Here is a 21,112-nt window from a genome sequence, read left to right as displayed (position 1 = left end):
ACTTGGGAAATCTAAATTATCCTCAAACCATCCACATTTACAGCAACACTTTAATTCATATTTTAAATAGGAGTTTATGAAACTGTTCTGAGCTTTCTGACCTTTAAAGATTTGACATGTTCAATCAGCGGGGTATCATACAAAGGCATACCAGCAACACTAAAAACGTACTTCCGGGTCAAGGAATTACGAAAATTGTCCAAATAGAAGTAATCGTAGAAAGGTGTCGCAAAACTGTATTTATTCATGATATATAAAAAATAATAGGCTGAACAAGAACATTGATTCAGATGTGTTCATATTTAAGTGACAATTGTATTAAAATGTCGGTTTTAAAACATGTTCCAAGGTCAAATAAATGCTGCCAATACAATACACTGTATATGATATACATAGAGAAGACTATTCTAGAAGCTGAAGTAAAAGTGCGGTTGGGATTACTCACTACGATCTGTAGAATGTATATATTGTAGGGGGACTGAGGTCTAAATACCCAGCATAAATACCCAATATCAAAAGCAATCAATCAAAAGGTTTGCCTCTTGGACATGGGTGTTGGACTGAGTCATGGATCATAGAGGCCATTTGTATTTATTACAGATCCCCACTCTGCCTGGGGTTCATCAAAATTAAGGCAGTTATATATATATTTCTTTAAACATTACAATACATTTTCCTACAGATTATTACAACACATTAAGTGTGTTCCCTCAGGCCTCTACTCTAGTACCACATTATTACAATACATTAAGTGTGTTCCCTCAGACCTCTACTACCACATATCTACAACACATTAAGTGTGTGCCCTCAGGCCAGTACTCTACTACCACATATCTACAATACATTAAGTGTGTGCCCTCAGGCCAGTACTCTACTACCACATATCTACAACACATTAAATTTGTGCCCTCAGGCCAGTACTCTACTGCTACATATCTATAACACAAAATCCATGTGTACATGTGTGCAGGGGTGCAACTTTCACTGGTGACGAGGGGACATGTCCCCCCCTCCACATTCTGAAATTGCATTTTTGTAGCTGAGCTACTATTGTAGAGTTATCTAATGTTCTATCCCTTCTCGACTGAGGTGAATGAATAAGCTCCGCTAGTGAGTAGCTACAACAGCCAGGTCAGCGCTAGCTTCTAGTTATCTGTCAGATAGCGATCTATCCCTTCTCGACTGAGGTGAATGAATAAGCTCCGCTAGTGAGTAGCTACAACAGCCAGGTCAGCGCTAGCCTCTAGTTATCTGTCAGATAGCGATATGAGGTGGCTATTATTACTATCTAACAGCAGGTGTTTGTCTGGGAATGTTTTGTAGCCTTTGTTTTGTCACGTTTCAGATGGAAATGAACTTAGCAAGCTTTCGCCAGTTGATGTACCGCTGGCCAAAGAGCTGGCCAAAGAGCTGGCCAAAGGTTGGCTTACATTAGCTATAATTTTTGCCTTAATTAAACTAGACCTGAATTAAACAATGAAACCATCGGCCAAACGATTGAAGATTGATATTCTGAAGTTTTTTAAGTGCAATGTGAGTTGTATTAGTCAGTATGTATTAGTCGGCTATTAGTCAGATAGCCAAGGTTGCCAAGTGCACGGTGTTTCCTCCGACACATTGGTGCGGCTGGCTTCCAGGTTGAATGCGAGCTGTGTTAAGAAGCAGTGCGGCTTGGTTGGGTTGTGTATCGGAGGACGCATGCCTTTCAACATTCGTCTCTCCCGAGCCCGTACGGGAGTTGTAGCGATGACACAAGATAGTAGCTACTAAAACAATTGGATACTACGAAATAGGGGAGAAAAAAGGGGGTAAAATTCAAAAAGAAAAACACAAAAAAAAAACACAAAAAAATGAAAAGACACATTGTTAAAAATTTTGAAAAACAACTGGTTGCAGTAAAGAGCCAACCTGAATACTAAGGAGATCCTGAGAGAAATCGACGAGTACTAACAGCTTTACACTATTCTCCATCATGGAAAGATCCGACTACCACGCAAAAGAACCTGACAAAAAAAAAGAAAACCAGACGGTTTACTTACCGTTAACCCTTAGCCTCCAATAGGGTCAGCAAGGGGTTGCTGAAATAACAGCAACCATCCCACCCATTAGGCAATTGTAGGTAGCCATTTTCACCGCAAACCCACATAAACCCACTAGGAGCCTCCAATCCAGACCCTATAATGGATCTGGGTATTCCAGTCATAGAGTCAGAGAAGGTTAATGATTCATATTAAGGGAGGGTTCGGTAGTTGGTGGCACACCCGCGTAACTCCTACAGCTGTCTGAAAAGGCCCATGGTAATAAACTCAGCAAAAAAATAAATGTCTTCTCACTGTCAAATGTGTTTATTTTCAGTGTAAATATTTGTATGAACATAACAAGTTCAACAACTGAAACATAAACTGAACAAGTTCCACAGACATGTGACTAACATAAATGGAATAATGTGTCCCTGAACAAAAAGGGGGCCAAAATCAAAAGTAACAGTCAGTATCTGGTGTGGCCACCAGCTGCATTAAGTACTGCAGTGCTTCTCCTCCTCATGGACTGCACCAAATTTGCCAGTTCTTGCTGTAAGAGTTTACCCCACTCTTCCACCTGCAAGTTCCCGGACATTTCTGGGGAGAATGGTCCTAGCCCTAACCCTTGATCCAACAGGTCCCAGACATGCTCAATGAGATCTGGGCTCTTCGCTGGCCATGGCAGAACACTGACATTCCTGTCTTGCAGGAAATCACACACAGAACAAGCAGTATGGCTGGTGACGTTGTCATGCTGGAGGGTCATGTCAGGATGAGCCTGCAGGAAGGGTACCACATGAGGGAGGAGGGTGTCTTTCCTGTAACACACAGCGTTGAGATTGCCTGCAATGACAACATGCTCAGTCCGATGATGCTGTGACACATCGCCCCAGAACATGACGGACCCTCCACCTCCAAATCGGTGTAACTCTCAATGCTCAATGCTGCGACGATAAATGCGAATCCAACCATCACCCCTGGTGAGACAAAACCGCGACTCGTCAGTGAGTAGCAGTTTTTGCCAGTCCTGTCTGGTCAGGCGACGGTGGGTTTGTGCCCATAGGCGACGTTGTTGCCAGTGATGTCTGGTGAGGACCTGCCTTACAACAGGCCTACAAGCCCTCAGTCCAGCCTCTCTCAGCCTATTGTGAACAGTCTGAGCACTGATGGAGGGACTGTGCGTTCCTGGTGTAACTCGGGCAGTTGTTGCCATCCTGTACTTGTCCCGCAGGTGTGATGTTCGGACGTACCGATCCTGTGCAGGTGTTGTTACACGTGGTCTGCCACTGCGAGGTCAATCAGCTGTCCGTCTTGTCTCCCTGTAGCGCTGTCTTAGGCGTCTCACGTACTGTGACATTGCAATTTATCGCCCTGGCCACATCTGCAGTCCTCATGCCTCCTTGCAGCATGCCGAAGGCACTTTCAGGCAGATGAGCAGGGACCCTGGGCATCTATCTTTTGGTGTTTTTCAGAGTCAGTAGAAAGGCATCTTTAGTGTCCTACATTTCCATAACTGTGACCCTAATTGCCTACCGTCTGTAAGCTGTTAGTGTCTTAACGACCGTTCCACAGGTGCATGTTCATTAAGTGTTTATGGTTCATTGAACAAGCATGTGAAACAGTGTTTAAACCCTTTACAATGAAGATATGTTAAGTTATTTGGATTTTTAAGAATTATCTTTGAAAGACAGGGTCCTGAAAAAGGACGTTTCTTTTTTTGCTGAGTTTACTACCTCTTCCACAAAGACAAAGTTGGGGTTTGGTTACAGGTATCAAATTATTCAAGACAGGTTCTATCTTGTTATTTCCAATTGCAAAAGGCAGTGGATGAAAGAGATATTTAGGACATTCAATAGCAGAGGAGACATTATATAACTTAGAGGCATACTTACTACTCCTAAACATAAGGGTCCTAGACTTAGGCCCTGGATGGACCTACTACTGGGGGTGTGTATTTCTCATTAGGGTAATCTAACCAGAAATCTTATGAGAGCCAATAGTATGTTCAATCCTGGTGGAATACTATTTGGAGACATTTAATTGGATGCATCTGGGTTGATTCCTAGCTGTCTTATCTTGTTGGAGGATGTATGAGAGGACACTGCATGCGATAGGCGTACTTAGCAATGGGACTAAAATTGATCCAAACAATTCACTCTGACTCTTTTTTTTAAAACGACTACATACGAACCGCTAGGCGTGGCTTGTCGGCTCAGGTTCTGGACCATTTTTACCCATTGGTAACTGGTTTTCAATTGATTCCCTTGGATCTCTATTCCCCTCAACAGAGGTTGCTGGTGGATGATAAGAAGTATCAAAAACATGTACTTCAAAGGTTTACCCCAAGTTTTGTTTTTAATTGTAAAGGATGTGGTCAGGTGTCAAATGTTTGCAGTCAGGAGAAGTATGATATTGAAGAATCTGTGAATGGAAAATGTTGTAACTGTGGTGGGGATCATACTCTGGACTTCCTTGAGTGCCCTATTAGGGAGGTTGAGATGTCAAGGATCAGGGCCACGCAGCAGATCTCCTATGTGGAGGTGATGAAGAGAGTCGAAGGGGCAAGAGGCAACAGTGTTGAGGATATGGCAGTGGATGCATAGCAACCAGTTGCTAGTGTTTTAAATCAATCGGTGATCTGATTAGAATTAGTTTTTTTTACAGAAAAGCAGGTCGATTTTTTTTGTTAATTTGTTTTTGTTTAGTAGTAGTTTGTATAATATTTAAAATACTGTATTTTTACCCAAATGTTTTCGTTTAAAAAATATATTTTTTTATCCACCCGCACAGTAGGTGGCGGAAGGCACTTTTAATTGTTGCGAACGCCATTCTACCAAAGAAGAAGAATATAACCCGATTTCGACCCATGCGTTGGAGCTACGGTATCAAACCGGACGTCACTGTTTGAAAGATTGGCGGTCGGACACGGTTCTCTCAAATGCCTGCTATGAATTTGAGTAAATGAACTAAAATCTAGTAGATATTGTACATGTTTTATATACGAAGGCTATAGCTGTCGAGAGAGGCAAGAAAGCAGATCAACCAAGCACACTTAGTCGTAGGGTTGCTAGCTACCGGTAGCTAGTTAGCTGCTAGTCATACACATTTAGATAAGTTACGTATTTCTGGAGAAGCAGCCCGCTAATGTCAGTGAGAAGGGCTCTGGTGGACTGTGTTGTGTTGTCTCTTCAGGACTCGTGTGTGTTATACCCCTGTTGCAGAGGATGCTTCTCCAGGATGCAACAGACGGACACGGCCAGGTAAGAGACACACTAGTTATCGAAAAGCCCTTGGCTTAATTCTCCAACTACTGGCTCTGTGGGAAATACAATCCCGAAGCTGTGTTTTAACATTTGGAAACGTCAATTATCATCGCTATGATCACTTGCGAAACAGTGCAGGGGATGTTTAGGAAGGGGAATGCAGAAGGAGAGCAGGGAATGTTTATGAGGGGGAATGCAGAAGGAGAAGGGGATATTTAGGAGGGGGAGTGGAGAAGGGCATATTTAGGAGGGGGAATGGAGAAGGGGATATTTAGGAGGGGGAATGGAGAAGGGGGTGTTTATGAGGGGGAATGCAGAAGGAGAAGGGGATATTTAGGAGGGGGAATGCAGAAGGAGAGGGAAGTGTGCAACACTAAAAAGGGCACTGACAACAAAAGGAATGTCCAGTAATTTCAGGCATGGGATCTATAAAGACTTTCTGTCGTTATTCATGAAATTCAACACTTGTTACACCTACATGGAAGAGTAAAGCATTACTGACACTGGAAGGCTGCTGTCTGATTCCATGTCGACCTACCGTCTCCTGCTGTTGGGCCCTCGATCAAGACACTTAACCCCTCACAATGTAGAACTGCACTGTTAGTCACATGTTATCAACATGTGGTCAATCCTCTATCTAGAGAGCTCCTGGCTGTGCAGGCTTTTTTGCAGGGGGGGGGGGGTTGGGAGCCTCGCAGACACGGGGTGGGAGAGGTGTGTTTAACCGCATGTTGGTGCTGTCTGTCAGACTGTAGTGTTGTTGTTGTTGTCCTCTAGATGGCACTGCTCCAGGTCTTGCTACAGCTGTCTGGAACCACACCTGGACTACAGGTACCGCCTGGCTCTAAGGGTCACCAGAGACAACACCATATTTGGGGTGACAGTGTTCGGGAGCTGTCTCAACTCCCTCTTTGGAGCCCCTGCCACCGACCTTCACAGGTAACGCACTCCTGCCCCACCCACCCACCTTCACAGATGACACACTCCTGCCCCATCCACCTAGCTTCACAGATAACACACCCCTGCCCCATCCACCCACCTTCACAGGTACAGCCTTATTGGTGGACTGGTGGTCTGTCTAGCTCCCGCCTATCCTTTCTTTGGATTGGTGGATACATCTCATTATTGTAATACTTTTTTGAATATTCGATGAGGGTTGCTGACATCAACCGCCTGTATTCAATGTAGAGATTCTACAGTGCATTCGGAAAGTATTCAGACCCCTTAACTTTTTCCACATTTTGTTAGGTTACAGCCTTATTCTAAAATTGATTACATTGTTTTTTTCCCCTCTACACACAATTCCACATAAAAACAAAGCCAAAACTGTTTTTTAGACATTTTTATAATGTGTATATATAAAAACTGAAATATCACATTTACATAAGTAGCGATTACAGCCTCAAGTCCTCTTGGATATGATGCTACATGCTTGGCACACCTGTATTTGGGGAGTTTCTCCCATTTTTCTCTGCAGATCCTCTCAAGCTCTGTCAGGTTGGATGGGGACTGTTGATGCACAGCTATTTTCAGGTCTCTTCAGAGATGTTAGATCGGGTTCAAGTCCGGGCTCTGGCCGGGCCACTCAAGGACACTTAGACTTGTCCCGAAGCTGCTCCTGCATTGTCTTGACTGTGTGCTTAGGGTTGTTGTTCTGTTGGAAGGTGAACCTTCGCCCCAGTTTGAGGTCCTGAGCGATCTGGAGTATGTTTTCATCAAGGATCTCTCTGTACTTTGCTCAGTTCCTTGATCCTGACTAGTCTCCCAGTCCCTGAAAAACATCCCCACAGACTGATGCTGCCACCACCATGCTTCACCGTAGGGATGGTGCCAGGTTTCCTCCAGACGTAACGCTTGGTGTTCAGGCCAAAGAGTTCAATCTTGGTTTCATCAGAGCAGAGAATCTTGTTTCTCATTTTCTGAGTCTTTAGGTGCCTTTTGGCAAACTCCAAGTGGGCTGCCATGTGCCTTTTACTGAGGAGTGGCTTCCATCTGGCCACTCTACCATAAAGGCCTAATTGGTGGAGTGTTGCAGAGATGGTTGTCCTCCTGGAAGGCTCTCTCATCTCCACTGACCGCTCAGTTTTGCTGGGCAGTCAGCTCTAGGGAGAGTCTTGGTGGTTCCAAACTTTTTCCACTTTAGATTAGAGGCCATGGTGTTCTTGGGGACCTTCAATGTTTTGGTACCCTTCCACAGATCTGTGCCTCGACACAATCCTGTCTCGAAGCTCTACGGACAATTCCTTCGACCTCATGGCTTGGTTTTTGCTCTGACATGCACGGTCAACTGTGGGACCTTATATAAACAGGTGTGTGCCTTTCCAAATCATGTCCAATCAAGGGAATTTACCACAGGTGGACTCCAATCAAGTTGTAGAAACATCTCAAGGATGATCAAAGGAAACAGGATGCACCTGAGATCAATTTCATAGTCTCATAGTAAAGGGTCTGAATACTTATGTAAATAAGGTATTTCTGTTTATTTTTAGTACATTTGTAAACATTTTTAAAAACCTGTTTTTGCTTTGTCATTATGGGGTATTGTGTGTAGATTAAGTGGAAAAAGAGAATAAGTCTGTAACTTAACAAAATGTTGAAATGGGGAAGGGGTCTGAATACTTTCCAAATGCACAATACTTTTTTTCCAGGAACTCTGCAATATTTTTACGACATGAGCTTGCGGAACTTAGTTCCTGTGTAGTCCACGGGGTTACGGTGAACTTAGTTCCTGTGTAATCCACGGGGTTACGGTGAACGTATTTCCTGTGTAGTCCACAGGGTTACGGTGAACGTATTTCCTGTGTAGTCCACAGGGTTACGGTGAACTTAGTTCCTGTGTAGTCCACAGGGTTACGGTGAACTTAGTTCCTGTGTAGTCCACAGGGTTACGGTGAACTTAATTCCTGTGTAGTCCACGGGGTTACGGTGAACGTATTTCCTGTGTAGTCCACAGGGTTACGGTGAACTTAGTTCCTGTGTAGTCCACGGGGTTACGGTGAACTTAGTTCCTGTGTAGTCCACGGTGTTACGGTGAACTTAGTTCCTGTGTAGTCCACGGGGTTACGGTGAACTTAGTTCCTGTGTAGTCCACGGGGTTACGGTGAACTTAGTTCCTGTGTAGTCCACGGGGTTACGGTGAACTTAGTTCCTGTGTAGTCCACGGGGTTACGGTGAACTTAGTTCCTGTGTAGTCCACAGGGTTACGGTGAACTTAGTTCCTGTGTAGTCCACGGGGTTACGGTGTGTTGAATGAAAATATTGTGTTTGTATGAGAATGGCAACATGGATAAACAAAGTGGTTTTGTGTGTCCAGGCTGGTGGAGGAGTCTTCCGGTCCAGTGGGAAGTGAAGGTCAGAGGTCAGGGTGTCGAAGCAGGCTGCTGGTTAAGGCCGTAGAGGACTGCTTCATTGGAAGACATTTTGTTTTTGGGATCAAGGTACAACGTTAATTTAATCATTCTGGTTTATAATCTCAACCGCTTCATGAGAAAGGAAACCACTTGTCTGTTATTACATATCAACTATTACAGAATGATGCCAGTGTTACTACTTTATATCAACTATTACAGAATGATGCCAGTGTTACTACATTATATCAACTATTACAGAATGATACCAGTGTTACTACATTATATCAACTATTACAGAACGATGCCAGTGTTACTACATTATATCAACTATTACAGAATGATGCCAGTGTTGTCCAAGTAGTATGATTGGAAGTTGTCATTCCATCCAGCTATGTTGTGATGTCTCTGGTGCAGATATCTGGCCCCCACCCCTACAGGAGAGAGGCGGGCCAGTTCATCGCCAGTCAGATCTCTCTGCCCATGGCCTCTGTTCCAGGCTGCTCTGTAGTCAGTTACTACAGAACCCTCCTACAGCAAGCTGCTCTCTGCGCTGGCTGGACAACTGATCCTAGACCAGCTCCCCAGCCCAGCGCTGACACCAGTAAAGCTCCTCTCCTGCTCCACCCTTCTCCTCTCCACAGCTTTGACTCTACACTGCCCTCCTGTGGCCGATCCATGTCACTGCATTGCACCTTAACCCTCACCCCAACCCCGACCAACATACACAAGGCACCCTGGCAACAGTCTCCGGGGGTGATCACATCGTCTGCAGAACAGGAGGAAGATGAGGGGGGGGGAGAGGATAAAGGACTGAGTCATGGGGAGGGGGGACACAGTAGGAACAGTAGTCAGGGGGAGGGGGGACACAGTAGGAACAGTAGTCAGGGGGAGGGGGGACACAGTAGGAACAGTAGTCAGGGGGAGGGGGGACACAGTAGGAACAGTAGTCAGGGGGAGGGGGGACACAGTAGGAACAGTAGTCAGGGGGAGGGGGGACACAGTAGGAACAGTAGTCAGGGGGAGGGGGGACACAGTAGGAACAGTAGTCAGGGGGAGGGGGGACACAGTAGGAACAGTAGTCAGGGGGAGGGGGGACACAGTACGAACAGTAGCCAGGGGGAGGGGGGACACAGTACGAACAGTAGCCAGGGGGAGGGGGGACACAGTACGAACAGTAGCCAGGGGGAGGGGGGACACAGTAGGAATAGTAGCCAGGGGGAGGGGGGACACAGTAGGAACAGTAGTCAGGGGGAGGGGGGACACAGTAGGAACAGTAGTCAGGGGGAGGGGGGACACAGTAGGAACAGTAGTCAGGGGGAGGGGGGACACAGTAGGAACAGTAGTCAGGGGGAGGGGGGACACAGTAAGAACAGTAGTCAGGGGGAGGGGGGACACAGTAAGAACAGTAGCCAGGGGGAGGGGGGACACAGTAGGAACAGTAGTCAGGGGGAGGGGGGACACAGTAAGAACAGTAGTCAGGGGGAGGGGGGACACAGTAAGAACAGTAGTCAGGGGGAGGGGGGACACAGTAAGAACAGTAGTCAGGGGGAGGGGGGACACAGTAAGAACAGTAGCCAGGGGGAGGGGGGACACAGGAACAGCTACTGGGATGTTCTGTCCTCTTTCTGTGAAGGCTCTGACTCCCCTGTTCACCCCCCTGCCTCTCTCACGTGGACCGCTCCAACACAGTCTAGATATATACGGACTGCGCCGTCCAGCCTCAGGAAGAGGGGTGTTTCAGACACGGAGGAGGAGTACAGGTCAGTGTGTGAACAAACCTGTCGATCTGACTTTGTGGCCTGGGAAGACCTGCCCTTCTCTGAGTGTCTGGGGGAGTTTATCTGTGATCCTGTAGACACACAGACACCAACTGACCATCATGCCCAGACCAGCCCTGTGGGGAGAAACGTATCCACTACTCTGACAGACACAGAGTCGAGCCCCACATCACACAGAAGTCTACTGGACAGTACTAATGTTGGACAGCATGGAGGTCTCAGCCCTCGGTCACCCGGACACACAGCTGACCTGGGGGAGTATAACTGTTCAGCAGACCTCTTCCACTGCTCTCAGACCAGCACGGACACACACACACCCCGCACGGACACACACACACCTCGCACGGACACACACACACCCCGCACGGACTCACACACACCCCGCACGGACTCACACACACCCCGCACGGACTCACACACACCCCGCACGGACACACACACACCCCGCACGGACACACACACACCCCGCACGGACACACACACACCCAGCACGGACTCACACACACCCAGCACAGACTCACACACACCCCGCATCAACACACACACACCCAGCACGGACACACACACACCCCGCACGGACACACACATGGACACACCTTCAGAGTGTTGTGACTGTGTCCCTTTGTCCCAGTCCACCCCCATCATCAGGAAAACTGCTCCACCACATACACTGCAGGTCAGAGCCCGGCGACACACACCCAGCAACACCCACACACACACACCTAAAGGACTCACACACACCAAGAGACCCAGAGATAATATACTAGCTCTGCAGTGTCAGAGGTTCACGAGAAGAGCTTTGAAGAGAACACCTGGATGGAGAAGGACCTGTAGTATGAGACTGTGTGATGACGACAGTGAGATGGTGATCTCTCCCACTCAAAGACCCTGGTGCTCCAGAAGGACAGACAAACAGCAGGCTGGGGGAGAGAGAGAGAACAGAGGGGGAACCACAGGGGGAGAGAGAGAGAACAGGAGATCTACACATATTCACCATACACTGAGAGAGGGACAGACAGAGGGTTTAGCCAACCAGCAGCTCGAAGACAGCAGGTCTGTTAGCCCCTCCCTCCACGAGGAGAATGAAGCGTGTGATTGGTCCAGAGACCTGTTTACTGACTCTTTCTGAGGGCTCTTTCCTCCCCCTTCTCCATGACGTGTGTCCTGGTCCGCTCCTCGTCAAGGATGTAAAAGAATTGGATCGACTTATGAAATATGCAACGTGACTATAATAAAATGGAGGAACAGTGAATTTCAAATTTCTAGTATAAAGCCTTTTATTTTTTATTTTTTTTCTAAAGCATTGTACCTTAACCAAAGGACAGCGTCCTTGTCTACATTTCAAGTGGCCAATGGCTGTGAGAAGTTCTGTTCACACGAGGACAATAAAATCAAATCTTGTAGAATTGTATCGAAGAGGAAGAGCGAGGCCCAACTGAAAAACTGTCATCTGGTGTTTTTTTGGTGTCATTTCGCCCACCAAGCAAGGAGTTTTTGTAGAGAGGTCGAATGTCGCCCACCAAGCAAGGAGGTCGAATTTCGTCAACAAAAAAAATGTATGGCTTATTTTATGTTTATTTGATCTAATATAAGTTTTAAAGCTGAAGTTACGAGTGTACTGATGTAAGTAGGACATGTAACATCCCAGAAACTTCTAGAAAAAACACTTTATAACACAGAGTTATCTCCAGATGGCTATGCATATTTATGGCATGAGGCTAGTAGCATACTTTCGGAAAGTATTCAGACCCCTTGACTTTTTCCACATTTTGTTACGTTACAGCTTTATTCTAAAATTGATTACATTTTCGCCCAATCAATTGTGATGGAAATGTTATACTTGAGCTTTTCTAATAACTCATTTCTGTGTTCATGCAAGTGACTGATTGAAGGAATCCTCACTTGTCAGTATCTGCAATTTGGCAGTACGCCCAGAACCTTGTTTTGACAACAAAAGATATCTCACTTTCAAGGTCTCAGCTTAGAGAGAAGAAGCCTTGAGCGGTATTGGTCTGTCACATGTTGTGAACCAGTGTTGGTCGGTCACATAAATGAAACAAAACGATAATGATTAATTAATTATGCCAAATCATGCAAATATAACTTGTCTGTGTATAGCCGTCTATAAGACAAATGTTGGGACTGCCCCAGCAGAGCTCCTGATTGACATGTGTACTATGGGTCATTGAGTTGGTTAGAACCTCTCCAGGGTGCTGACAATAAACAATGATTCATTTAAGATTGACTTCGAGTGTCCCTGTGTAAAATCCTTTCCAAGACGCAATCTACACACAATACCCCATAATGACAAAACAAAAACAGATTTTTAGAAATTTTAGCAATTGTATTAAAAATAAAAACATGATACCTTAATAAAAAACAGTATTCAGACCCTTTACTATGAGACTATGAAATTGAGCTCAGGTGCATCCTATTTCCATTGATCGTCCTTGAGATGTTTCTACAAATTGATTGGAATCCACCTGTGGTAAATTCAATTGATTGGACATGATTTGGAAAGGGACACACCTGTTTATATCAGGTCCCACAGATGACAGTGCATGTCAGAGCAAAAATCAAGCCGTGAGGTTGAAGGAATTGTCCGTAGAGCGTGGAGGCACAGATCTGGGCAAGGGTACCAAAAAATGGCTGCACCTAAAGGACTCTCAGACCATGAGAAACAAGATTCTCTGGTCTGATGAAACCATGGTTGAACCCTTTGGCCTGAATGTCACGTCTGGAAGAAACCTGGCACCATCCCTACGGTGAAGCATGGCGGTGGCAGCATCATGCTGTGGGGATGTTTTTCAGGGACTGGGAGGCTAGTCAGAATCGAGGCATAGATGAACGGAGCAAAGTACAGCGAGATCCTTGATGAAATCCTGCTCCAGAGCGCTCAGACTGGGGCGAAGTTTCACGTTCCAACAGGCCAACGACCCAAAGCACACAGCCAAGACAACGCTGGAGTGGCTCTGTTGACAAGTCTCTGAATATCCTTGAGTTGCCCAGCCAGAGCCCAGATTTGAACCTGATCGACATCTCTGGAGAGACCTGAAAATAGCTGTGCAGCGACGCTCCCCGCTCAACCTGACAGTTTGAGAGGATCTGCAGAGAATAATGGGAGAAACTCCCCAAATACAGGTGTGTCAAGCTTGTAGCGTCATACCCAAGAAGACTCGAGGCTGTAATCGCTGCCAAAGGTGCAGTAGTTAAAACTACTTATGGACAGGTAGGACGGTAGTGTCCCAGCTGGCCAACATCCAGTGAAATTGCAGAGCGCGAAATTCAAACGACAGAATTATAAATATTTAACTTTCATAAAATCACAAGTGTAATACATCAAAATAAAGCTTAACTACTTATTAATCCAGCCGCTGTGTCAGATTTCAAAAAGGCTTTACGGCAAAAGCAAACCATGTGATTATTTGAGGACAGCACCTCACCATACAAACACATGAAAAACATGCCACCTAGAAAAACTAAAATTTCCAGCTCATTTTTCAAAAAACCAGCATGAAACTCTTTCTAAAGACTGTTAACACTATTTTATTTTATTTATCTGTTATTTTACCAGGTAAGTTGACTGAGAACACGTTCTCATTTGCAGCAACGACCTGGGGAATAGTTACAGGGGAGAGGAGAGGGATGAATGAGCCAATTATAAACATCTAGTGGAAACCCTAGGGACTGCAATCTGGGAGGACTTGGCCTTACAATAAAAGTGATAGCCATTGAAAATTGTGGTAGGCCGAAAAAAAAATTGGGGCGGGGTTGTCCTCGGGGTTTCGCCTGCCATATCAGTTCTGTTATACTCACATACATACATATTTTAACAGTTTTCGAAAACGTTAGAGTGTTTTCTATCCAGATCTACCAATTATATGCATATCCTAGCTTCTGGGCCTGAGTAACAGGCAGTTTACTTTGGTCGAGCTTTTCATCCGGACGTGAAAATACTGCCTCCTACCCAAGAGAGGTTAAACAACGTACTGATTAAAGGGTTAAGTAAATGTCATATTTCATTTTTTTATTTTTTTTTAGACATTTTCAAAAATTTCTAACCCTGTTTTTTTCCTTCATTATGGGGTATTGTGTGTAGATTGAGGGGAGATACCCCATATTATTTAATCAATTTTAGAATAAGGCTGTAACCTAACAATATTTGGAAAAGGTTAAGGGGTCTGAATACTTTCCGAATGCACTGTAGAATCTCTACATTGAATACAGGCGGTTGATGTCAGCGACCCTCATCGAATATTCAAAAAAGTATTACAATAATGAGATGTATCCACCAATCCAAAGAAAGGATAGGCGGGAGTTAGACAGCCCACCATGCCGGAGAGACATGTATCTTGTCAGTACCGTAACAAAACCATACTCTGTGAAGAATCTATGAACAAAAATACATTTGGTCTGTTACAGATATAATAGATGAAAGTGGTAATATCTTCTATAATGATTTTATAAAATATGACTTTCCTTGTCGACCCAAAAGCAATATTGTACAGTCAATAAATGCTATTCCTTCTAGTGTTGCTGGTGAAGGGAATGTTGTTATATTCAGATGTCTCTCCTTGCCGACCAGATTCAAACACAGACAGATGTTTGCAGGATAAAGAGTTAACAATAAACATGTCAGACCAGGTATTTCCAAAGAAATCTTCCCAGAACAGTTCAAATAGAATTACATCTGTCAAATTTGGATGAATCTGTAAACCAAGAAAATGTCTTTCCCTATACAACTCAAAGCCAAAGAGGAACCATTTTAAAATTCTAAATGATATTTATCCCATAAAATAAATTTTTTAAGATTGAAATTCAATGTAGATTGTAATGACTGTACATTTTGTGGGAATGACGTTGAAACTACTGAACAGATTTCCTTTCACTGTGGGTGATCAATAACATGATTTATTATTGCCAATTTCACACACAATGATGTCAAATTTGGTTTATTGCAAAATTATGATTTCAATTTCCTGTTCAATAATATACTTGTAGGGCCTCCCGGGTGGCGCAGCGGTTAAGGACGCTGTACTGCAGCGCCAGCGTTGCCCGGGTTAGGGAGGGTTTGGCCGGTAGGGATATCCTTGTCTCATCGCGCACCAGCGACTCCTGTGGCGGGCCGGGCGCAGTGCACGCTAACCAAGGTTGCCAGGTGCACGGTGTTTCCTCCGACACATTGGTGCGGCTGGCTTCCGGGTTGGATGCGAGCTGTGTTAAGAAGTAGTGCGGCTTGGTTGGGTTGTGTATCGGAGGACGCATGACTTTCAACCTTCGTCTCTCCCGAGGCCGTACGGGAGTTGTAGCGATGAGACAAGATAGTAGCTACTAACAATTGGAGACCACGAAATTGGGGAGAAAAAGGGGTCAAATTCAACTAAAAATAAATAAATAAAATAATTGACTTGTATTAGCCAAATTATTTATACACAAATGTATATATTTTTTAAACTACCCCCTTATTATAGATTTTTAAATTAGAGCTTGGTACTTGTGTGCAATCAGTAAGGTTTGTTAAAAGCAAACATGCCCTGAAACTCATAGCTGCCTTTGATACAGTCAAGCTGATATGATATGTCTGATATGATATGTCTGATGATATATCTGATATATGTCTGATATGATATGTCTGATATATGATATCTGATATGATATGTCTGATATTATGTTTGATATGATATGTTTGATATGATATGTCTGATATGATATGTTTGATATATGTCAGATAGGTCTGATATGATATGTCAGATATTATGTTTGATATGATATGTCTGATATGATATGTCAGATAGGTCTGATATGATATGTCAGATATTATGTTTGATATGATATGTTTGATATGATATGTCTGATATGATATGTTTGATATGATATGTGTCTGATATGATATGTTTGATATATGTCAGATAGGTCTGATATGATATGTCAGATAGGTCTGATATGATGTGTCAGATAGGTCTGATATGATGTGTCAGATAGGTCTGATATGATATGTCAGATAGGTCTGATATGATATGTCAGATAGGTCTGATATGATATGTCAGATAGGTCTGATATGATGTGTCTGATATGATATGTCAGATAGGTCTGATATGATGTGTCTGATATGATATGTCAGATAGGTCTGATATGATATGTCAGATAGGTCTGATATGATGTGTCTGATATGATATGTCAGATAGGTCTGATATGATGTGTCTGATATGATATGTCAGATAGGTCTGATATGATGTGTCTGATATGATATGTCAGATAGGTCTGATATGATGTGTCTGATATGATATGTCAGATAGGTCTGATATATGTCAGATAGGTCTGATATGATATGTTTTATATGATATGTTTTATATGATATGTCTGATATGATATGTCAGATAGGTCTGATATATGTCAGATAGGTCTGATATGATATGTTTTATATGATATGTTTTATATGATAGGTCTGATATATGTCAGATAGGTCTGATATGATGTTTTATATGATGTGTTTTATATGATATGTCTGATATGATATGTCAGATGTGTCTGATATGATATGTCAGATAGGTCTGATATGATATGTTTGATAAGTACAGTATAAGACCTGTGACGTTTAATTTATTTTAATGTATTTGTATTTTTCTTCAACCTGTGGTTATGTTCTTTAATAAATATGCATTTTGAATGTAGATTTTCAACTTCCGTATATACAGTGCCTTGCGAAAGTATTCGGCCCCCTTGAACTTTGCGACCTTTTGCCACATTTCAGGCTTCAAACATAAAGATATAAAACTGTATTTTTTTGTGGAGAATCAACAACAAGTGGGACACAATCATGAAGTGGAACGACATTTATTGGATATTTCAAACTTTTTTAACAAATCAAAAACTGAAAAATTGGGCGTGCAAAATTATTCAGCCCCCTTAAGTTAATACTTTGTAGCGCCACCTTTTGCTGCGATTACAGCTGTAAGTCGCTTGGGGTATGTCTCCATCAGTTTTGCACATCGAGAGACTGAAATGTTTTCCCATTCCTCCTTGCAAAACATCTCGAGCTCAGTGAGGTTGGATGGAGAGCATTTGTGAACAGCAGTTTTCAGTTCTTTCCACAGATTCTCGATTGGATTCAGGTCTGGACTTTGACTTGGCCATTCTAACACCTGGATATGTTTATTTTTGAACCATTCCATTGTAGATTTTGCTTTATGTTTTGGATCATTGTCTTGTTGGAAGACAAATCTCCGTCCCAGTCTCAGGTCTTTTGCAGACTCCATCAGGTTTTCTTCCAGAATGGTCCTGTATTTGGCTCCATCCATCTTCCCATCAATTTTAACCATCTTCCCTGTCCCTGCTGAAGAAAAGCAGGCCCAAACCATGATGCTGCCACCACCATGTTTGACAGTGGGGATGGTGTGTTCAGGGTGATGAGCTGTGTTGCTTTTACGCCAAACATAACGTTTTGCATTGTTGCCAAAAAGTTCAATTTTGGTTTCATCTGACCAGAGCACCTTCTTCCACATGTTTGGTGTGTCTCCCAGGTGGCTTGTGGCAAACTTTAAACGACACTTTTTATGGATATCTTTAAGAAATGGCTTTCTTCTTGCCACTCTTCCATAAAGGCCAGATTTGTGCAATATACGACTGATTGTTGTCCTATGGACAGAGTCTCCCACCTCAGCTGTAGATCTCTGCAGTTCATCCAGAGTGATCATGGGCCTCTTGGCTGCATCTCTAATCAGTCTTCTCCTTGTATGAGCTGAAAGTTTAGAGGGACGGCCAGGTCTTGGTAGATTTGCAGTGGTCTGATACTCCTTCCATTTCAATATTATCGCATGCACAGTGCTCCTTGGGATGTTTAAAGCTTGGGAAATCTTTTTGTATCCAAATCCGGCTTTAAACTTCTTCACAACAGTATCTCGGACCTGCCTGGTGTGTTCCTTGTTTTTCATGATGCTCGCTGCGCTTTTAACGGACCTCTGAGACTATCACAGTGCAGGTGCATTTATTCGGAGACTTGATTACACACAGGTGGATTGTATTTATCATCATTAGTCATTTAGGTCAACATTGGATCATTCAGAGATCCTCACTGAACTACTGTAGAGAGTTTGCTGCACTGAAAGTAAAGGGGCTGAATAATTTTGCACGCCCAATTTTTCAGTTTTTGATTTGTTAAAAACGTTTGAAATATCCAATAAATGTCGTTCCACTTCATGATTGTGTCCCACTTGTTGTTGATTCTTCACAAAAAATACAGTTTTATATCTTTATGTTTGAAGCCTGAAATGTGGCAAAAGGTCGCAAAGTTCAAGGGGGCCGAATACTTTCGCAAGGCACTGTATTTGTACAATTTTTACGTTTTTTTTTTTTTTTTGGTATGCATGTACACTACATGAACAAAAGTTTTGGGCATCTGCTCGTTGAACATCTCATTGCAGAATTATGGGCATTAATATGGAGTTGGTCCCCCCTTTGCTGCTGTAACAGCCTCCACTCATCTGGGAAGGCATTAATATGGAGTTGGTCCCCCCTTTGCTGCTGTAACAGCCTCCACTCATCTGGGAAGTGATTAATATGGAGTTGGTCCCCCTTTTACTGCTATAACAGCCTCCACTCTTCTGGGAAGTCATTAATATGGAGTTGGTCCCCCCTTTGCTGCTATAACAGACTCCACTCTTCTGGGAAGTCATTAATATGGAGTTGGTCCCCCCTTTGCTGCTGTAACAGCCTCCACTCATCTGGGAAGTGATTAATATGGAGTTGGTCCCCCTTTTACTGCTATAACAGCCTCCACTCTTCTGGGAAGTCATTAATATGGAGTTGGTCCCCCCTTTGCTGCTATAACAGCCTGCGCACTAGTGGAAACCCTTACCAGAGGATGTTGGAACATTGCTGAGGGGACTTGCTTCCATTCAGCCACAAGAGCGTTAGTGAGGTCGGGCACTGATGTTAGGCGATTAGGCCTGGCTCGCAGTCGGCGTTCCAATTCATCCCAAAGGTGATCGACGGGGTTGAGGTCAGGGCTCCGTTTTGTTAGTTTGTTTTAATTTATTTACACCAAAGAAAACAAAGTGATAAACAACAACACAGATAAAAGCCAGTCAGTTTAAAACAGTGTGCAGGTGGTTGGAAGCTCACGGGCTTAAAACAAACACACCACAAAAAAACTATATACAATACTAAGTTCAAAAATAAACAAGGTTTGTTAAAACGGATAACAATACCTACAAATGATAAATGTATAAATTAATTGATCAGTGCATATGATCATCAGGCTGATCTCCAGTCTTCATGGAGGAGATTACCGAGTAGTTTGGTTCATCAGGCTGACCTCCAGTCTTCATGGAGGAGATTACTGAGTAGTTTGGTTCATCAGGCTGACCTCCAGTCTTCATGGAGGAGGTTACTGAGTAGTTTGGTTCATCAGGCTGACCTCCAGTCTTCATGGTTCATCAGGCTGACCTCCAGTCTTCATGGTTCATCAGGCTGACCTCCAGTCTTCATGGAGGAGATTACCGAGTAGTTTGGTTCATCAGGCTGACCTCCAGTCTTCATGGAGGAGGTTACTGAGTAGTTTGGTTCATCATGCTGACCTCCAGTCTTCATGGTTCATCAGGCTGACCTCCAGTCTTCATGGTTCATCAGGCTGACCTCCAGTCTTCATGGAGGAGATTACCGAGTAGTTTGGTTCATCAGGCTGACCTCCAGTCTTCATGGAGGAGGTTACTGAGTAGTTTGGTTCATCAGGCTGACCTCCAGTCTTCATGGTTCATCAGGCTGACCTCCAGTCTTCATGGAGGAGATTACCGAGTAGTTTGGTTCATCAGGCTGACCTCCAGTCTTCATGGAGGAGATTACTGAGTAGTTTGGTTCATCAGGCTGACCTCCAGTCTTCATGGTTCATCAGGCTGACCTCCAGTCTTCATGGAGGAGATTACTGAGTAGTTTGGTTCATCATGCTGACCTCCAGTCTTCATGGTTCATCAGGCTGACCTCCAGTCTTCATGGAGGAGATTACCGAGTAGTTTGGTTCATCAGGCTGACCCCCAGTCTTCATGGAGGAGATTACCGAGTAGTTTGGTTCATCAGGCTGACCTCCAGTCTCATGGAGGAGATTACTGAGTAGTTTGGTTCATCAGGCTGATCCCCAGTCTTCATGGAGATTACTGAGTAGTTTGGTTCATCAGGCTGACCCCCAGTCTTCATGGTTCATCAGGCTGACCTCCAGTCTTCATGGTTCATCAGGCTGACCTCCAGTCTTCATGGAGATTACTGAGTAGTTTGGTTCATCAGGCTGACCTCCAGGCTTCATGGTTCATCAGGCTGACCTCCAGTCTTCATGGAGGAGATTACTGAGTACTTTGGTTCATCAGGCTGACCTCCAGTCTTCATGGAGGAGATTACCGAGTAGTTTGGTTCATCAGGCTGACCTCCAGTCTTCATGGAGGAGATTACTGAGTACTTTGGTTCATCAGGCTGACCTCCAGTCTTCATGGAGGAGATTACTGAGTAGTTTGGTTCATCAGGCTGACCTCCAGTCTTCATGGAGGAGATTACTGAGTAGTTTGGTTCATCAGGCTGACCTCCAGTCTTCATGGAGGAGATTACTGAGTAGTTTGGTTCATCAGGCTGACCTCCAGTCTTCATGGAGGAGGTTACTGAGTAGTTTGGTTCATCAGGCTGACCTCCAGTCTTCATGGTTCATCAGGCTGACCTCC

General features: G+C 44.1%; 1 protein-coding gene across 1 annotated transcript in view; it reads left to right on the top strand.

Annotated features, from left to right (window-relative positions):
• Positions 1-4,939: 4,939 nt before the first annotated feature.
• Positions 4,940-21,112, top strand: part of LOC139388277 (DNA damage-induced apoptosis suppressor) — a 28,170-nt gene continuing 11,997 nt past the window's right edge. The window contains exons 1-2 of the mRNA XM_071134851.1: positions 4,940-5,281; positions 6,062-6,223. Coding sequence (XP_070990952.1) covers positions 5,166-5,281; positions 6,062-6,223 — 278 coding nt within the window. The 5' untranslated portion in view covers positions 4,940-5,165. The remainder of the gene's footprint in view (positions 5,282-6,061; positions 6,224-21,112) is intronic.

This window comes from Oncorhynchus clarkii, chromosome 29 (assembly GCF_045791955.1).
Source record: "Oncorhynchus clarkii lewisi isolate Uvic-CL-2024 chromosome 29, UVic_Ocla_1.0, whole genome shotgun sequence".
Taxonomy (NCBI): Eukaryota; Metazoa; Chordata; class Actinopteri; order Salmoniformes; family Salmonidae; genus Oncorhynchus; species Oncorhynchus clarkii.
Note: the sequence above shows the minus strand (reverse complement) of the source record. Positions and strands in the feature narration are given on the sequence as shown.